Genomic DNA, 22,423 nt, shown 5'->3' with positions numbered 1-22,423 from the left:
GATAACCATTTATCTAATGAATTTTCTAAAGCACTTATCCTAGCTCCTAGACAAGAACAATGTGGCTCGGAACATGAACATAGCCCTTGTTTGGATCTTGTGATAGCTCCATCTGCTGTGTTGGATGTTCCTCCTCTAACATGTTTCCTGCCTTCCCGAAACATTGATCAGCAAGATCGGGGGGTAGATGACGTGCTAGACTAATTACATTAGCATAGCAGATTCTCTCCTCCTCTCTTGTGTTACTTCTTCTATATGTTATTCTCATTCTTCTATTTGTTGTCCTTAGTGTTGTCTACTTGAGGACGATGCAAAGCATTGAGATCTCTCGATCTCTCTCATGTTGACTCAAAAGACACATGTGTTCCCTTCTTCTAGGTGACCTTCCTTGATTGGGGAATGAAGAACAATTATGCATACATACATATGATATATATACATGAATGATCATACAACATACTGACCCCGAGGAAAGCAAAGTCACCTCATGCTTTGTGTTTTGTGTCTATTATCCTTGGGTTTATCTCACACTTGGGGGCTAAATCCTTGCGATAACGTGCTCCTTTCCTTTCTCATTCTTATATGTATCACTACGTTAAAACAATCACCCCCGGTGAGGCGTGTGCGATCGCTTTAGCGTAGGGGGGCATACATCCCGTTCATATCTTTTCAAGATACTTGAAAATTTCTTGGCAAATTTAACCTTGCCTTGAAAATTTTTGATATCTTTCTTGCATGACTCATAGTGAGGGAACCTTACTACTGACAGTCATGGTTCTTCCTCGTGATCTTCCCTTTTACTTTGTCAATCGAAGTCGTAAGATCCTTAGTCCACTGGGGGCTTGGTGTATCTTGCCTCCTTGACGTGGTGAAAGTCTTTCAATGTTGTTTCCTTGTACTTTACTGGAAGTATGAGCATACATACTCCCGCTAAAGTGGGGGCTAAATGTAGCGTCCTAAAATTGTGACACTTGCAATTTCGACTGCATTTCGGTCTTCACGATGGCGACGCAACATGCAACCTGAATGGAGACCCTGAAACTTGCTCACGACACTGAAAACTGCATTTTTCAAGCACCTTGGCTTGAACCTCCTTGCACCTTGCTGTCCCAGGAGGTGGGACCAGAGCGCCCAACGCCCTGGTCCTTCAGGACCAGGGCGCCCAGCGCCCTGGTCCCCAGGACCATGGCGCCCAGCACCCTGGTCCCTGGGTCCTATTTTGGGCCCGGTCTCCTAAGGGGTCTCGAGTCTTTTTGTTTGCAATTTGGAAATTAACTTTCCTGGTCGGCCTAAGGTCGGGAAAATCAGTCTATCAGCCCTAAATGACAAGTATATAAACTACATTTTCCTCTTTCATTTGACATGATGGAAAGGGCGTGGAAATTATACTCAAGCATTCAAGCATTCAAGCATTCCTTCAAGCAATTGATCATTTCAAGTCTCCATTCAAGGCTAAGTGTTGCATTCAAGACAAGGATTCAACCATTGAAGAGGAGATCATATACTACATGTTACATACAACATACAACATACAACATCTAAACCTTCACACATAAGGATACCAACATCCTTAGAACAAGGTATTAGTACTTGTTTTACATACATTTACATTTACAGCTCTTGCTCATTTCTTGGTTAATTCCAAAACCGGGGTTTGACCTAAAGGCAAACCCCTAATCCCTAACCCCCCAATCGTCTTCGCTTTTCTATGTGTAGGTTGCAGGTACGCGACTGAAATTGAAGATCTGGAATCCTTGTGCAGAGACGAACAAATCCCCCTTCGTTTCGCGGATTTTTCGGAGGACCGTGGCGCCGGGCGCCATCGTCCCGACAACTTTTGCTCAAATTTGCAGGACAGTGCCGTATCGACATTTTACTGCTAATTCCAGGTCCGCAGCTTCATCCTATATCCCTATCTCAGTTTATAAGCGAATCTTTGTCACTTTCTATGCATGCTTAGCTTAATTATCCTATCAACATTCTTTACAAAAGAGGGTAGCCTTGCTGTCTTAACCCTTGAAACACATTTAGCATCCAATCTTGCATTGCGTGGGATTGGATCTTGTGGGTTTCAACCCCTCTTTTGAATGTAAAGTCTCTCCCCTAAGTGAAAACCATTGAACCCTAGCGAACCTCCCTTCTCTCTCCTTGGAGTTGGAAGAGGGGAGAGCAACTAGGGTTCGATCGCGATTTTCCGCTTTACAAATATCTCATTTTAGCTTGTTCACATTTGCATTCTCATAATCATCTATTCTACAATCTTGAACCTCCATAAGACATCCATAGTGCAAAAAGCTGCTGAGAGCTACACTCATTTGGAACTTGGAGAGGAGAGGAACAAGGGAGGAGAAGCTACCAACATGGTGGAGAGTATTTGGAGATTTTTAGTTGCATTTCTTAGTTTCATTAAGCTTTCTATTTGGTGTGTAGTGTCTCTCTTGATATGCTTGCTTAGGATGGTTTTTAATTTGTGATTTCTAACACTAACACTAACATCTTGGATTGTCTCTTGTTTGTGTTTGTTTTCCTAACATCCATTCTTTTTGCAGAGCATCATTTGGTGAACCCTTTATATGCTAGTTGAACCGGTAAACCCTACAAGTAGTTTTTGGTAAAACCCTAACCGATCAAAAATTGTTGAAATGAGATCTAAAGATGGAGACACGTGTGATCATTGTATGAGGATAAGTTCAGATTGTTTTGACGCATTTTTGTTTATCTTGGGAATGAGCAAAGAAGATTACATCTAATGCACAACATGTGATGAGTTATAAGTTCGATGAAGTGGTGATCATGGAGCGGTTGGAATTTTCTTGAAGAATGTGTATTTATTTCTATGTAAATCCAACGGTCACACGTGAACTGATTTGTTTGTAATCTCTATGAGAGAATTAGGTTTTTGTTATGTTACCAACCTAGTTGATTTGTATTTAAGGTTGATGAATTTGTTGTGTTATAGTGTTGGCAAAGTTGATAGAAATCAGTTGAGTGTGTGCTTGCCTAACCAGTGAATGGATCTGCAGTTTGTGTAAAGGCAGATTGAAGCTTAGAAGGATCTGATCAAGCAAATGTAATATTATTCAGACAGATCAATAAAACCTTTTGTTTTCTAATAATTACAACAGAATTGAAATCCCCTAACCAGGTAATCTCTAACAAGCTTGGTTACTTGTTAAATCCTCTAACAAGGTGGTCCATTAGTTTGGATTTCTAAATCCTCTATCGAGGTTACTCCTAACAAGGTATTGTGCTTTTCATCAAGGCATTATTGAAATCCTTTAACCGTGTGATTCCTAACAAAATCAGTTCTTAACATGACTTATTGTAAAAGCTTTAACAGGCTTGGCTCCTAGCAGGGTAAACTTCAGAAGAGTTCATGATAACTATCTTGTGAGTCTCATCTCACCGTAGTTTTTACCTATTTGGGTTTTCCACGTATAAATATATGTGTCATATGGTGATGTTTTTGTGGTTATGATCTTATGTGTTGATTTGATTAACTACTTAACTATTCTGATAAGGCATAATGAATGGAAGCATTGAGAGATTGAATATGTTGATATATGGTTAAGCATTTTTTATGTTGACAAGATTGTAGCTGTTTTACTGTTGAGTTGGTATAACAGTGAACTGGTTAATGTTAAGTATTCTTGTGAATATTGATCTTGAGAAAAGAAAGTTCAGTTTATGAGATCAAGTTTGAGTTTGTGAGTTTGTATCACTAATGTGGATTTTATTATCATGAAAGGGTTAGTTATTGAAATAGTTGCAATTAGAGATTGTTAGTTTTAAGTATATTTTGAGTGATTGCTATAACTCCTTAACATGGATGAATTTAGAGTGCAAGTAGATTCGTTTGAGTGTTTACTCTGATTGGTGAATTTTTGGTGTTGATTTGGTAAAGTCATTCTCGTGTCATGATGGCATGTTGTTGAATATCAGTTTATTGTGCAAGTTGATTTGGTTAAGTTTTGGTTGTGGTCGTACATGCATTATTGTGGTTTTGGTCTTGTTTTGTGGATAGACCAGTTGTTTGTTTCACACCTCCAATTGGTTTAACCATGTTAGAAGGTTTGTTTAATCATATTGTCATTTAGTTTTCATTTTTTGAACTCCTTATGTTAGTTGGCTTTTGTGTTTTGCCTTGGGGTTCTTTGGAGGTTGTGTAGTGTCATAAGGAAGAGTGGCTTTCGAGTGGGGCCATGCCCAAAGAGGTAGCAGGGTAACCCATCGAAAGTTGAGTAATAAGTGATAACTTAATTTAAAAAATGGGTGATTGGGTTTTACAAACATTAATCAAGATAAATTGTGCCCCGCTCATGGTTGAGTGCTAGTATAGACTCAGGATGTAGTGGGAAGGCCTGGAATGGCAAATCAACTACCTTGTCCTCACGAAAGGTTTGTTGGGTCCACATAAGACATGGATGGGGGCCAGAGGTTCAGGAGAGGATACCAGGGTAACCCAGGATGGGGGTCAAGGCCTATGGAGGCCTGCCAGGGTAACCCATACCGGCTATGTGATGACACTCTTCCCTTATGTTCATTAGTGTGTAGTCATGTTTTGGCTTTTCTTGGAGCACTCTTGTGAGAGTCATGCATGTATGCTTATGTCTTGTGTGAGTACTTGATGTTCATGTGAGTCAATGTGATGCTTTGTTGTGGCTTGATTGAGGGCATTAGTACTGTCTCCTAGCACGAAGGGGTGGTTCCTTTTCGGGCCACATGGTCAGGTGGTAGTGCCACTTTCCATTGTTAATTTTATGTGTCCCTTCTTGCGATGGATTAGCTTTGCAGGTGCTCTAGATGTTTATCTTGGCTTCATTTCATTCTGTTGTTTCAGTTGGATTCTCTTTGATGCCTCAGATCATATTTGTATATCTTGGACCCTTATGTGGTCGGTTATACCATTTATTTATGTACGCCTTGATGTCAGGATGTAATTGATGTAAACCTTATGTATTTTTCATCTTTTATTTTATAGAATGGTCTTGCACTTGAAGCAGACCCAAAGATGTAGCCCATTAGGGGTGAACTTCATTATCAATGTGTGTTGTATGGTGTATGTGTTCATTTGGTTCTTTTTAATTTTGGATGTATGAATGGTACAATGGTTAAATTGTATAATGTAATTTAGGTGATATTAATCTTAATTGTATTTATGAAGTTATTAATTTAAATACAGTAATATGGATTATGATGAATGTATCTTTAGTGACATAATGTAACAAATGACAGATGTATATATTCAATCATGCTTAGTTTAATCTCTTATGGAATTTAATAATTTCTATGTTCATGTGGTAATCATTCTATCATGAGTAGGTTTAATGAAGCTCATTGTTAATTGGATTAATGTACCTTAATGTTCATTGGATTAATCGAGTAATCTTCATTGGAAACCCTTTAGGAGTTTGTGTTAAGTCTTCCACTTGTGCAGCTTCTATTGCAATGTATATCTTGTACATTAGCGTGTTCTTATTAAAAAAATTATTTGCACTCTTTTCGAGTGTTTGTAGTTGTTTCCTTTAGGGTTTATTGGTTGGGCATTATAACACCAGTGTGAATGATTAGTCAAGGAGCACTGCCATAAATAAAAAATTATCACCAATCAAAGCCTTTAACAATGCAATGATAAAAATATGTTTGATTGATAATAAAGGAGTCAGCCATTGGTACAAAGACTAAGAATGCCCCAACAATCAGAGACAAATTTTCTAGTAATGAGCATGGAAGGGCTAACTAAGCACATGAGCGGTTCAAGAAGCAATCCTCAAGCCAATAATAATGTTCTCTAGGTAGAAATTACGCTACCCCTACTAGCGTACTACCAAATGATCAGCAGAGCTGTGGCCAATACAACACCGAGATACAGAACGCCCAACCACTCTCACTATCTTGAGTGAATCGCCAATCAAATGAGATTTTTGCACCTTGATGAATCACGAGATCACTGGGATGTCTCCAAGCTTTCAGAACAACATATCTACATTATGCCCATGATCTCTAGTGCTCTGATACCATAATGGATTTCAGAGTATTACTCACCAACAAAACATTGTATTATTTTTTGCACATGAAATCACTAGTTACAAATCATTATATATAGGAAGATGTCTTCCCCAAATTTCTCCATGTAATTTTGCCCGACTCTATAATTAGTGAGATGTTTAAAACAACTCAAACAAACGCAACACATGGAGCACTAATTTCCAATAGTTTAAAATATTTGTGTTGTGTCTCAATCCAATTATAAGATGGTGTTGTGGTCTACAAGTAATGATATTGTATTATGTGTTTGACCGACTCCCGGAATGAAATGTTTAGTATCAATTGTGTTGTGCTAGTATGATCTTGATATGAAGAAGTGTAGGAAGGATTTGTGAGTGTTGAAGGATGTTCATGTAACATCTTGGTGTGCTTTGCATGATGTCAAATGGTTTGTTTGATGACACGTGGTGATTGGAATATGTGTTTTAGGGTAATTGCTTTGGTTCAACTAATTGGTGTTGTTCCTTGGTATGCAGTGAATCCTTGGATGTATATATATATACACATGCACGTACACGTACAAGAACGCATATAGATACACATACATACATACATACATGTGTATGTATGTATGTATTAAGGAAATGAACATCAAGAAAATAATAGAAATAACATTTCATTAAGACTGTAAAATAGTAAGAAAGGGTTTAACAAACTAAGACCGTAAAACAATAAGAAAGGGTTTAACAAACTAAGATTGTAAAACAGTAAGGGTTTAAGAAACTAAATAAAGCATGATGATGTAAAATAGTAAGGATTTAGAAATCTGAGATGGAAATACATACAAATGTATGTATGTGCACACACATGTGTGCGTGCGCATGCACACACACACACACATATGTGTGTGTGCATATGTGTGTGTGTGTATGTATATACATATATGTATATATCTACATCTATATATGTATATGTGTATATATGTATATACACACACTATATGTATATGTATATGTATATGCATATGTATGTATGTATGTATATATGTATATTTATATGTATATATGTATATATATGTATGTATATACATGTCTATACATGTCTATACATATATATATATATATATATGTATATAAACATACATATATATACATATATGGATATGTATGTATATGTATGTATATATGTATATATACATACATATGTATGTATATATACATATATACATACATATACATATATGTATATCTATATATATAGATATATGTAATCTATATATATAGATATATATACATATATGTATATGTATGTATATTTATGTATATATGTATGTATATACATACACATACATACATATACATATATGTATTTATATATATACATACATATACATACATATGCATATCTATATATATACATACATATATACATATATGTATATATATGTATAATATACATATATATACATACATGTATATACATATATGTACATAAATGTATATGTATATACATGTATATACATATATGTACATACATGTATATGTATATATGCATATACATACATATACATATATGTATATATATCTATATATATACATATGTATATGTATGTATATATACATATACATACATATACATATATGTATATACATACATACATATATACATATATGTATATATCTATACATATATATACATATATTTATATATACATGTAAATATATGTATGTATGTATGTATGTATGTATATATGTATATGTACACACACATGTATGTTGTATGTATTGTATGTATACACATGTGCGCATGTGCGCGCCCGCGCACACACACATGTATATATGTCTATGTATATACATTTATGTATATATCTATATGTATAAACATATATATACATATATACATGTATATGTGTATATATGTATACACACACACTATATATATATATACACACACACATATACATATGTATGTATATGTATATATGTATGTATATATGTATGTATATATATACATACATATATACATACATATATATATGCATACATATATACATACATATATACATATATGTGCATACATATATACATACATATATACATATATATATATATGTGTGTGTGTGTGTGTGTGTGTGTGTGTGTGTATGTATATACATGTCTATACATATATATATATATATATATATACAGATATATATATACATATATACATGTATATATGTATATACATATATACATGTATATATGTATATAAATATATACATGTATATATGTATATACATATATATATGCATATATACACACATATATACATACATACATATATGTATATATGTATATATGTATACATGTACACATGCACACACACACACACATTAAGATCTCAAGAAGATATATCTGGCCTAGAAATTGTAGTACAGTAAAATTCATGTAACTATGAAATGGAACAAACTAAGAATAAAGAAATGCTCAATATTTGTGCACAATGTAGTGGAAACAAGGGGAAGAGATGCAAAGTTAAGACCATTGCAAGGAAGAGTGTAGGGTTATGGTGTGCGATAAATGATGCAAGTTGGATTAAAGTGTGGCAAGGTGATGGAATGTTAGGAGGCCACAAAGACCACATATAGAAATCAAGATGGATAAAAAGTTGGATTGAAGGGTGACAATGTGATGAAATGAAGACAGATAACAATGTGGGCTACAATAGTATACATAATTAGGTTATAACTTGCTTTGTAAGACAAAACCGGCTAAGTGTGAAACACATATATAATATATAACAACAAAAGTAAGAGACAAATTAGACCAACAAAAACACCAAATCCTAGCATTTTAGTACCTGTAAATTAAATGATAAGACTAAACAAAACATAGAAGGTACTTTGGAAGTTGCACTAATTGAGAAGATCATACAAAACTTTACAAACAAAATCCATTTATGTGCAAGGTCTGATAAATTTATAAGGCACTGAGAGGGGGGGATGAATCAGTGCAAGCAGAAACCTCAAGAATCTTATTACACCTCTTAACAACTTTAAAATCAATAGGCATGCAAGGAAGATAATCACATAAGCAAACACTACATAAAACATGCCAACCATAACACAATGATTTATACGTGGAAACCCAAAGGGGAAAAACCACGATGGGAGTTAGTACCCACAAGATTCATTATTTGCAGAATAGAAATCTCTGACCGGTTAAAGTCTTACAAATATGCCCTATTAGGAGAAGACCCTATTAGGAGTCACCCAGTGAAGGGATTTGCTATGATGAGCCCTGTTAAGAGAAACCTCGCAAGAGGAATTAAACTTAGATGTTGAGCTACCCTGTTACGGGATTTACAAATTAAGGCCTGTCAGGACCTACCTGGATAAGGGATTTTGTTGTTGTAACTGTTAGGATAACAACAATTCAATGATCTTCATATAACACTTTTGTGGCTGATAAGATCTGCATTAGTTCCTCTAAAACTTCAACAACACATCAATATAGAGCTTCACTAATTAGTGCACAATCAAAATCTCAATATCTGCCTTTGATCTCATACATGCATTCATACTTATCTCATAACTCATCACATTTTTATAGACATCAACTTAGTCGACTCATAACCTTGGAACAATTTCCTAGGTTCAATGAATCTAGACAAACTTACATTACACGTCGAACTTATGTCAGCCACTGACATAACAAACCAAAAATAAAACAAAACTATATCGGTTTACCAATCTTAGTGACTTTATCAATACCGGTTAAGTGTTCTTCTAGATAGCCCGCTCTATACATCAAATCTCAATCATCATATTGAATGCTGCTAATGCGGTCAAGAATATAGCACCAAATATCTATCTCCATCACTCCTATGGAACTGCATCATCCAACTCTTCATCAATTGCCTTTATCGGTTGCTTGAAAGCAACTCTATTCCTATTTATCAGTTGAGAACCTATTTGTTGGTTTACAGTAAAATTGTCTTCTCTACTGGTTATGCTTTACCGATTAGCTTACAAGACTTATGAGACTATAAAAACATAGTTGCCATCAATGACAACATAAAACAAATCACCAATCAACTCTTTATACCAAAACATCAACATCAAGCTAGCAATCTCCCCCTTTGGCATTGATGGCAACACTTAGGAAATTTTTTGTCTAAGTGTGCAATAAATATATTGACTCTATTCATGACACATACTCCCCCTTAGCCATTACATGCTATTACAAAAATTTAAACCATTAAAAGACTCATACTACTACTCCTTATTAAAATTAGCCCTTTGACAACAATGACAAAGGAAAGTAAATACATGAAAAGATAAACACATTTACATCAAAATTGCATATCATATATAGATATAGGAGTTCAAAAAAAATTTACAATGTAATTTTAGCAAAAAACATCACTAAAATGAGATTTCCACTGCTTCAGAACATTATGTTAGGTCTCCAAAATAGTGTTGGTTATCTCCACATGTGTCCTCATCTGCCCAACAAGCTCCTCCATGGCATATATAGTGCTCATCTCTGGGGTAGAAAGAATAGCTTCTGACTCTTTATACCCTCTCTGCAATATTTCAACTTTTGATATCAATTGTGTTTATAGTTCCTGCATGAATGTTGTTCTCTTCACCTGTTCATTTTCATAAGCTTTCAGCTTATGTTGAAGTTCTACAACGGACCTTCCATAGTATATTGCAAAATCATTTAGGGGCTTAAAAGAATCACTTAGAACTTCAAGTTATTTTTTGTTTCCTGCTTCTTCTTTACCGAATCATCACAAAATAAAGAAAATTTTGCCACAGTAGAAAGGATCTTACCGCTAGTCTCCAATGTTGCCATCAAGTGGTCCTTATTAAAAATTAAAGCAACTTTAGCTTTATCTATATCTTGCATTAACTACTATGTCGTTTTCTTCTTATACTCCTTTTCTACACAAACATATGTCGCATCCTCAGATGCTTTCATCTGTTCACCAACATCATTAACCAATTGACCTAGCTTATCGATCGGTGTAGCAAAATTGTCTATATCAATCTCCGATAATAAACTTGACAAAATTTCAACTGTATGTTTGATTGTCTTAGCTTCTTTCTGTTGTTCCTTCATTCTCTTCTTCTTTTCTCTAGATTGCATTGTAGTGGCAATCTTCATTAATTATGTAGAACTCAACATATCCATATTAATGGGTCCTTGTATACTTAATGCATCATCGTCCTCATCATCATCAATTTTCTTCTTAAAAGTAAAGGATAGGGGTGTCACTTTAAGTTCAGATTTCGTTGTTTCCTTATCTTCTTCCTCTTTCTTCTCTTCAAGTTTATCCTATTTTTTCTTATATCTTTTCTTCTTCCTTATTCTTTTCACTGTGATTTACCGGTGGCAGAACAATGTGTGTATGTACTGGTAGCTCTTCAGAGATCTTGTTTTCTCCATCTTTCTTCTCTTCTTGTCCCTGTTGTTGTTTAGAAATTTGCACATCATCAACTTGCACATTTACATTATCAGTTGCATTAGCATCATTAGTACTGGTGTCATCATCAGTAATGACAGCTATATTTGTCTGTGTATTGACCGATTGATCATCTACCAGTTGGTCTCCCATAACAATCCCATCAGGTGTAAAATCATTGATATCAACATTGTCCAGAATATCTTCTGTCTCAAACTTCTCTGGTTGCTCTTCCTCATTAGGAATCAAACCCAGTAATTTCTTCAAAATTGTTTCATTTTCCATATGAACTGATTGGGTCTCACCAATGAGCATTCTTGTCAACCTTTTATTAGATCTGAAAGATGATTTTACTTTTGCAAGAATTTCATCTATCTCCTCTCTTGTAGCTTCAAGTTGCAAATTTTTTAAAATGAATTCAATACATTCTTGTCTTGTTTCATAGCAACCTACCATCTTGCATCAATCTTATTATATAAAGAATTTGAAACTAGCCCTTGCAATTCAATTAGGGATTTGTTGTATTTATTCATCATGAAAACAACTGCATCCTCTATCTATCTTTGTTCATCCTCACCAAAACTATCATAAAGTTTCTTCACAACAGTTAATAAATCATACTCCTTAACATGCAGAATTAACTTTTCAAAAGATGTAAGCTTTGTTACCGATTTCTTTACAGTCTAGGTAGTGGAAGTTCCAACATCCTTTGATCTCTTACCACTAGCCCTTAAGGCTTTCTTCTCACCTTCTGATTTGGTTTCTTCTTCACCAACAGCTATCGATTTCTTTGCTTGTTCCTTTTCGCAGTAGTTACTAGTGCTTTAGGTGCATAAGGCTCAAAATTTTTGCCTTTTCTCTTGAATTGTATCTTGGAAGGCTTCTCCTTCTTATCTTTAGCAGGTATCTCTTTCTTAACCTTTGCATCTTCACTTCTTATTTTCATACCGGTGAAGGTATTGGTTGGGGCATTTGATGCACCTGCCTATTGTGGTACATGTCTTTCTCTTTCTTTTGCAATGGCTTCCTTTGTAAAACCTTATTGTTCAACAAATGTCTCCACTTCCTTTCTCACTTTCTTAGCAATTACTAGTTTATTTAATTCAGAGTTCACATGTAGAGATTTCTCCTTGTAGGTGCCAAATCTTTCTACAATTGTATCTATCGGTTAAGTTAACAAGTGATTTGCATATGCCACCAAAAGATCTGCCTCAACTTCATAACCCATAGGCATCACCCAAGTTGTCATGGGATCAACTGCCTCCCTCATATAGGTATCTATATCAACGATGAGATAAATTGTGTCCTTATATATCTGGACAATACTCCGTGGTAACCTTTCTCATGTATGCATCTTCTTCTGAAAATCTTTAAAATATCCCCATGCAATCTCATCAAAACCATTAACCAACATTCCAATGTTCTTCTTCATTTGTGATAGTGTCGGTGTGTCCTTAGACCACTGAACATCACCGATACCGGGAAAACAATTTTGAAAGTAAAAAAATAAACTAATGATCAACTGTCCAAATTTAAAGTTCAATCTCTTATCCTTCTTGATGGATTCAAGATTCAACATTAGTTGAATTTGCAATGCCTCAGACAAATTATAATCAACATCTTCCTTTATCATCTGGTATGCGGTATGAATGGGTGCAGAAGGGATGTTGTTCATTTGCTAGAATGATATATCTAGTAACCAATAACCATTGAAGTATATTTAACTGTTGGTTCATTAATATTATTCACTGTCATTTTTCTTCCATCCCATTTTGAATTAGCCAGCTTTTCAACATCATTATTAGGAATGGATCTCAATACTAGAACCTCACTAGTGGCACAAAGTATGGTGACTGCATGAATAGCTTCTTTTGTAATCTTATGTGGTCTGTCGAGCCACATAAATTGGTTGTGAATCTTGCTAAGAACATATCTGACATGTTCACCATCAAAATCATCAATGGAATTTAGTGCATGGTGAAAACCTTCTCGGTAACCTTCTTAAATTGTTCCTTCACCACTTTGTTCTTATCACACAATAATTTATATTGGTCAAAGATCACAAACATACCAAGATCCTCCAATTTACAATGATAAAAAGATCTTACATCTTCTACATGTAACACTCCATAGGGAACTCCAGATAGGGCTCCAACGGGTTCAGTTTCAATAGACTTAAAGGGGTGTCTTTTAAATTCAGGATGAGGTCTATCTATAACATCTACTAGATGCAGGGTATCCATTTTGAAAGATTCAAACTTCAGATACAAAAATAGGATTTGTCAGATAAATACCTTTTATCGCGTTCACAACTAGGGTTTCGACACTGATAATGTTCTCTCGCTGATTGTCGATCATGGATCACCTCAAATCTTCTCAAAACTTTGTCAATCTGGTTAGATACAGCAAACACAAACTTTTCTCTACTCTTTTCACTCTCCAAGTGCTCACAAGAATCCAAAGTGACAAATGACATTCACAAAGTTCTTTTTATTTTCCCATTATCTACTGCATTAAATGCTATTACGGGTAAAACCCTAAAACATCTTTTAACACACTACCAGTTCTCATAACACATAAAACCTACCAGTTTGATCATAAAATCAATTTTTAATATCATAATGCATCAAAGTATGCAGATTTAACTTACCTCATGGTCCTTTAGGGGGTTCTAAAATGGATCTAACATTAAGCTCCCCCTAAGATTTTTAACAACCTAGTTCGTTGGTGAAGGGTTCTCCACACTAGGTGAAGAATTAGGATCTTCAAATGGTTTCTCATCATCCTTCTTTTTCCAAATTTTTTTCATTTCAACTCTGGTCTCCTCCACATCAATTTTCATCTTCCCTTTTCGATCATCAGATTGATTTACCGGTTGATTCACCTTTTCACTGCAAAACTTTGCAATATGTTTCAGTTGATGACAATGATAACAAGCCATACTAGATGTTCTCTAAGTTCCAACATTGCCTCTACCAATCCTTCTCCTGTAGTTCATAGCTACACGACTGTAGTTGTGACAGATCATGCAAACCACATTCATCCTCTTTTCCATCTCGTAGGGGTTAGACCGGTTAGCATAGGTTCTCTGCCAAATAGGACTTTTTTGGTCATTAAAGGTTCTTCGCCAACCACCACCAAACCTCTAACTCATGTGAGGTGCCAGATTATTTGCTCCATACCTACACTCAGCGACTCTATGCCCATGCATGTTGCAAGTGTAACAATATCCATTAAAGGTTCTAGGCTTATATCCTTGATATGTATTATGTCTATAACCATTAGTAGCATTAGATATGCTTTTACAAACATTAGTAGTATGTCCTGGCTTATTACAATTGAAACATACAAGTTTATAAGGTTTCTTACCGGTGGATTTCTAAATTTTAGGTGCGCATTTACCTTCTTCCATGTTGTCTTTTGTACCAAAAGAATCACCTTTCTCAAATGTAGTATAACCCAATCTAGTTGTGTCACCTTTCATCCTTTGTGATTGAATCTGTTCATCAAGCATGGTATAACTTTTGTTAAACTTAGCAAGTTTTTCATTAGCATCGGCAAGTTCCTATGTAAGGTCTTAATTTCTTTTCATAAGAGTCTCTCTACGAGACATTGCCATATCCAGTTTTGCCTTTATTTCTTCTTTTTCTTCTTTTTCCTCATGCCAATGAGCATACAGGGTGCTGACTTCCTGATTCAACTTAAAGATCTCATGTTGATCTTGTCTTCTACTAACCTCCTTGCTTCAAGTTCTTGACTCACTTTGATGGTTGGGGCTTCTAGCTCTCTCCTCAAATTATCCTTCTCATCATTCAGTTTCTCCACTTCATCAACCAATGCATCTATGTTTTCTTCATCAGAAGAACTACTCTCAGAAACCTCCAACAATTGTTCAATTAGCTCTCTTCTCTAAGTTAGGTGAGGCTTTATACTTGCCTTTCAATGTTTCTAGGGCTTCCTCAGTTTCTGCAAGTTTATTAGACATCTCTCTATAGCTCATTCCTTCCCCCATGTCTACCTTATGGATCCTTCCCAAGTGGTTAAGCCTCAAGGAAGTTTGGCTCTGATACCAATTGATAAACTTATAAGGCACTGAGAGTGGGAGTGAATTAGTGCAAGCAAAAACCTTAAGAATATGATTACACCTCTTAACAACTTTAAAATCAATAGGCATGCAAGGAAAATAATCACATAAGAAAACACTACATAAAACATGCCAACCATAAAACAATGATTTATACTTGGAACCCAAAAGGGAAAAACGATGGTGGGAGTTAGTACCCACAAGATTCACTATCCGCAAAATAGAAATCTTTGATTGGTTAAGGTCTTACAAATATGCCCTATTAGGAGAAGACCTTGTTAGGAGTCACCCGGTGAAGGGATTTTCTATGATGAGCCCTGTTAGGAGAAACCTTGCAAGAGGATTTAAACTCAGATGTTGAGCTACCTTGTTAGGGGATTTACAGATTAAGGCCTACCTGGATCTACCTAGTTAAGGGATTTTGTTGTTGTAACTGTTAGGATAACAACAGTTCGATGATCTTCATATAACACGTTTTGTGTCTGATAAGATCCACATTAGTTCCTCTAAAACTTCAACAACACATCAATATAGAGCTTCACTAATCACCGCACAATCAGAATCTCAATATTTACCTTCGATCTCATTCATGCATTCATACTTATCTCATAACTCATCACATTTTTATAGACATCAACTTAGTCAGCTCATAACCTTGGAACAATTTCCTAGGTTCAATGAATCTAGACAAACTTGCATTACACGTCGAACTTATGTCAGCCACCGACATAAAAAACCAAAAATAAAACAAAACTGTACCGGTTTACTGATCTTAGTGACTTTATCACTACCGATTAAGTGTTTTTCCAGATAGCCTGCTCTATACATCAAATCTCAATCATCATGTTGAATCTGCTAATGCGGCCAAGAATATAGCACCAAATACTCGTCTCCATCACTCCTGTAGAACCACATCATCCAACTCTTCATCAATTCCCTGTACCGGTTGCTTGAAAGCAACTTTGTTCCTATTTACCGGTTGAGGACCTATTTGTCAGTTTATAGTAAAATTGTCTTCTCTACCATTTATGCTTTACCGGTTAGCTTACAAGACTTATGTGACTATAAAAACATAGTTGCCATCAATGAAAACATAAAACAAGTCACCAATCAACTCTTTACACCAAAACATCAACATCAAGCAAACAAAGTCTCCTATTACTTGGTTTTGGATTAAGGCCTACTAGAACACTATGGAGCTCAATAAGAAAATCACTTATATCCTAATTTACTATAGAAAATAAGAAGATAGATCCACACGCAACTTATATCCTAATTTACTATAGAAATTTGTCACCATGAAATAAAAACAATTAACATATAAAGATAATAAACATGACCACTCAACTAACCTAAAAAAACAACAATTTCTCTTCTTAACATTTGCATTACTATTACATAAACCCTTATAATTTTTTAAGGGTTATCACACCATTTTTTTTTTAGAGTTTATGACAAGCACTATTAAAAAAAAGGGTTTAACGGTGATGTTGTAAACCCTTAAAAAATTATAACATAAAAAACTCTTATATTAACAATGATTTTTAACGAAAAATGTCATAGTTAAACACAATAAAACAAATGATATAATAAAACATTTATTTACAATGAATATTAATAGTGATGCTTGAAAAAACCATTTCCATATCCACAATGAAACCCTTTTTCACACATTTCATTATACATATCTAGTGATGCTTGAATAAAAGATTACATTTCCTTTAATAGATTTATGTGTTTATGAACATAGATTTTAGTGAACTCATAAACATCCAATGGAGAACTTTAGAGAACAAGCACTCACAAATTTAGAGATCATAGCTAAATATTATGGAAAAGAATTAAAATTTTTAAAATGAAAAACAAAAATGGAAGGCCTTAGTGAGGAATAATCCTCACTTGGGTAGAAGAATGCAACTTCTACAACCCATTTGCACATGTAGGGCGACCCTTAAATCTTACCATCCATACCTGCAAGCACAAGAAAATACAAACATGTAGACGAACCAAGGAATAACCATCATCAAAGAAGTCGAGGTGGAAGGGAATTTGGTGTCCAAAGTGATCATGTTTCAGATAAACACCTTAACTTACAAAGACCTTGAGCAAACACATTTTGGTGCATAATTTGTTAAATACTTGAGAAGACGTGGGAATTAAAGGAACAAAAGATGTTGTGTTTGGCGAGGAGGCAAGAGAATTGAATGAAATCGTGCTTGATAAATTGCGCACCATGCGGTGGAAGTAAGGAGAAGCAACACAAAGTTAATGCCAATAAGGAAGAGTGTGTGGTGACAACACTCGATAAATGTGCACAAGTTTGATTGAAGGGTGGCAATGTGATGGAATGCAACATAGCCACAAAATCCACTTCATACAATGTGCCACACAAGTTTTGGAGGTGGGTCCATGTAGGTATTGGTCACTGCACCAAAATGACAAGTTCTTGACACCTTGGACAAATCATCATCGTACATGTATAAAATACACTTAAATTAAAAAAACAAAAAAAAAACATTTTTTCTAATTAACCCCTCATCGGCCTACATGGACGACATTTTTTTTTTACTTGAAGGTCCATGTGGTTAGGGTGCACATGTATTGGCTCCCCTCCCCTAGATTGTGTGGTGGTGAGATTTTTTCTTTGAGTGGATATCAATCCAATAGCTCTAGTTGAAGTCTTCACCTAAGAGTATGGACATTGGCATGCTTAGTAGTATTCAACAATAGATAAACAAAAAGGGAAAAATGTGATCCTCTTATAATCTTTGAGATATCACTAGTAATTTAACTATCAATAATATAAAATGGAAAGAACTAGAATGGGATTATTGTGGAAAACAAATATAAGGAAGTAAATTTATATTGGGGAATGTGTTAAGGTTTTAGTGGGGTATGTAGAAGGATTGAAACCCAAGATTAGTATAGTTGGTGCAATAAACTATAATGGTAAAAAATAATATATCATAGCATGGTAGTAGTAATATGGAGAAGTTAAATAAGTTAATGTGCTTAAGAGATTGTTTAAGTTGCGTGGAGTAGGCATATGTAAGAAGAGAGACATTGACTAAGTGTCCTACCATTCATGATGAATTAGTAAAGAATAGGACTACATAATCTATAACAATGTAATATTCTTCTAGTGCCAAGGATGACTAGGGGATGATGGAAATGGAAGAAAAGTTGAGAAAAGAATAAATGGAAGAGGAATCAAATTGGTAATATAAGTAAATAGGTAATAGAAGTTCGGTCGCATATATCATCATTTTTTACACAAGGAGGCTCATATATATGGGGTCACATAGGAGTACTATATGTAGCTCTCTTAAAGAAGATTAAGAGTGGAGGAACATCAACAATATTATCAAAGGGAGGTTGGCAATGGCAAAGATAGTGTCTCAAGGGTAGTTGTATAAATTTCATTAGTGTCAAGAAGAAAAGGATCATAAGGAAGATTGGTGTTAGAACATAATGTTATTAGGGGTCATACTCTTACAACATTTATATATAATGATATAATATAAGGTTATAAAACCTTATATATTATATGTTTTATAAGCATATTCTATTTGAAATAATTATAATCTAATAACTATTAGATTATTCATTATTTATGAATGGGAGTTATTGAAAAGGTGTGACTAGTGAAGTCACCCTTCCTCCTATATTTAAGGGGGTCCTCTCTCATTTGAGAGGTACGGAAATTTAGAAATTTAGTGAGTTACATCACTACATGCACAAGATGTATTATTGACCACGTGCAAGTATTGGAGGAGTATCCCTAGGTTCAAGTCTATTTTATGATAGACTACATTTGTAGGTGTTTTAATATATTGATGTTTTATATGGTTTTTTACCCGAAAGGGTTTTCCCCATGTATAACTTGTGCAATGTGTAAATTTACCCATGTATGATTCTCATTTCATTTATTTTATATCTTTTATATAATGATTAGTATCCTAATATCCTAATTTCTAACATGGTATCAAAGCCATGTTATATTTTACTAATGATTACTACATAAATTCAATTTATTTATTAAATTACTAGTATCATCATGTTTGGAATAAGTTAATAATAATATTTTTAAAGATTTGTGAAAAGTGTAGATCCATTTGTTAAAGCTTGGATTTCATTTTTCCTTAGGTATATGACATTATTTAAGATGAGGTTGTAAGATGAGGTTGAACTTCATTCCAAAGAAATTTAAGTACAAATACTCAAGTTGATAATGTATATATATTTTTTAAACATTGTTAATTCAAAATTATTATATTATCATAGAATTTTGATATTATAAGAAAATCAAAACCTTCCAAGAATATTGAATATTTAATGATACAAAATATTAAATATATTTTTATTTAAATAAAAAGTAATATTCCCTGCCTATTTGCTAAAAACTGATGAGTTATTGGTTTTTTTTGTGAAAATAATAAAAGGATTGCTTGTTGTTTAAATTTCATAAGGAGCCTAGTGATTGATGTTATGTTCATTTTGGCTTGGCTAGTACCTCAGGCTTGTTGTCTTTTTGTTTGTTTTCTTTTTTGTTTTGACATTGAGACAAACATACATATAGTTCAGTACTGAAAGTGAAAGAAGGCAATTGATGGAGTAATCTAACATTAGCCAAAAGCTGGCAATTGCACCTTGGTGTGCAATAGGTATGCTGAAAAGGTATGAAAGTTCAAATAGGGAATTTTTTGGTCTATTAGTTGAATAATTTTGTATATTAAATGAGGTCAATTGGTAGGCCATTTAGCAAGTGATGTTGTTTGTGCAAAAAAGGTCTTAATGAAGAAATTATATCTTCAGATCAACTATGCATACACTTACAAAAATCCAATCAGGAGTGAAATAAATCCTATGAATTGAGAAGATAATTAGGCTCATGTTATGCAATTTTTTATTATCTTTTGATATCATATAGATAATATCAACTAGCAATCATACCTTAGTGTGCAATGGGCACATCGAAGAGTTGTGGAAGTTCAAGTACGAAGAAAAGTGGTCTCTTTTTTGTATAAATTTGTGTTGTATATATGAGGTGTTTGGTAGATAAAGGGATAGAGACAAGGAGAGATATAGGGTAGAGAGAGACAGATAGATAATGAGATAAAGATAGAGGGAGATATGGAAAAATAAATATGGAGATATAGAGAGTGAAAGGCAAAGATAAATAGGTCTAGGGATGGAGGGAGATAGAGACAAAGAAACATAGAGTGAGGCAAACAAAAAAAGAGATAGATAAATACAAAGAAGTAGATATAAAGATATATAGGGGTAGATAGAGAGAGGAGGAGAGAGATATATGGGAAGAGAAAGGGAGAGAGAAATAGAGATAAAAAGATAGATAGAGGATGAGGAGGTAGTGAGAGAGGGAGAGATGCAAAGATATAGCTCGAGAGAGGGGATTGTTTTTAATTCTCAAGTATTGATAAAAACAATATTTTTTTAATCCACAAACACTTCAGATTTTACAATTTTCCATTTTGAATGAATAAGACAACTTTTTATCCTTTAATTCAATAAACCTTGTATTGATTTGTCTTTAGTCTTTCAAATGTAGACATTAATTAAGGAGGAGCTACATACATATTAGAAGAACAAATTCTTCTCATAGGTTGCCTACCAATAGCAATGTCTTTAGGCACCATTCAAGATCAAGATCAACTTGGGTGCATTCCAAGAGTGAACAAAGAAGCTCGATCACATCCCAAAACATCAATTGTGTATGCAAATTATAATAGTGCATATAACAAGGTCCTCTTGAGGGACAAAGCATGGAGTTGTGTCACACTTTGGACCAATAGAGGGTAGTCCCGCCAAACTGATTCTGGTTGGACTAAGTTCAGTTGGACTACCCTTAGGCCGCGTGGAGCCACGTGGTGCCTACATGGCACTGAAATGGCACCGAGAGTCCGATGGGACTCAGTTCGGCCGGACTCCCTTAGTTCAAATGGCATGATCCAAAAAAAATCAATTTTTTTTTTAATGTTGAAACTAAGGGTAGTCCGGCTAGACTATCCTATGTGTCATGTGATGTGGCACAAAAAAGGTCAAAAAACCTATATTTCTAAAACTTTTCACTTCTGCTCAATTTTTCTTCAAGCAGAATATTTTTTTTACAAAAATCTAAAAATACCCATTTGTAGAGCTCGAAGTCACGAAATCCGGTCATATAATTTTTTTACTATTTTGATAATTTTTAATATTTTTTATTAATTAAACATTGCGAGTAGTTTTTTAATGTTAAAAAAGAGGTTGATTATAAATTAAAAAATAAATATTAAATAAAATTAAAATATTATTTTACACTAGTCTTCTCGAAAAGGGTTTTTTTTTTATAATGATAAATTTAGTAGTCAAAAGGTGACACCAAATGAAAAATGTCAAATTTAGCTATGTTGGACTTCACAATATTATAACAAGAAAAATATATATCAAAATTAAAAAAATAAATTTAACACTACATATATGTTCTCTATTTGAAAAAAAATTATGAAAAAAAAAGTCCACTTTCATTTTTTTTGGTGGTGCCGACTAGAACCCCTGATTTTCAGCACGCTGACTAGAACCCCTGATTTTCAACATTTTTTAGCAATTAAAATTTTGTTTTTGAAGTTACAAAAAAAAAAAAAAAAATTCCTAAATTTTTTTAAAAATAACAGATATAACTTTCATTAATAATTCTACATTTGACCAGTTTACATCATTTCAAAATTTAATTTACAAATTTCACTTTTATGTGGTCAAAGTTAAACTGACTTAGTTTTGTTGGTTGGTGCCTTTATAAAAGTGTGACACAAGTTTGTGCTTTTACCCTTGAATTGTTGGAATGAACTGATATCGGGAGAAAATTGAGAGGGGGGGAATCGATTTTCACACAAGTACAAT

General features: G+C 34.2%; 1 protein-coding gene across 1 annotated transcript; it reads right to left on the bottom strand.

Annotated features, from left to right (window-relative positions):
- Window positions 1-10,892: 10,892 nt before the first annotated feature.
- On the bottom strand, window positions 10,893-11,727 carry LOC131858541 (uncharacterized). Its single transcript, XM_059211814.1, has 2 exons — window positions 11,368-11,727; window positions 10,893-11,138 (listed from the first exon to the last, which is right to left on the bottom strand). Exons 1-2 carry the CDS (start codon window positions 11,725-11,727, stop codon window positions 10,893-10,895), a joined length of 606 nt encoding a protein of 201 aa, XP_059067797.1.
- Window positions 11,728-22,423: the final 10,696 nt, after the last annotated feature.

This window comes from Cryptomeria japonica, chromosome 9 (genome assembly GCF_030272615.1).
Source record: "Cryptomeria japonica chromosome 9, Sugi_1.0, whole genome shotgun sequence".
Classification (NCBI taxonomy): Eukaryota; Viridiplantae; Streptophyta; class Pinopsida; order Cupressales; family Cupressaceae; genus Cryptomeria; species Cryptomeria japonica.
This window is presented reverse-complemented; position numbering and strand designations above follow the sequence as displayed.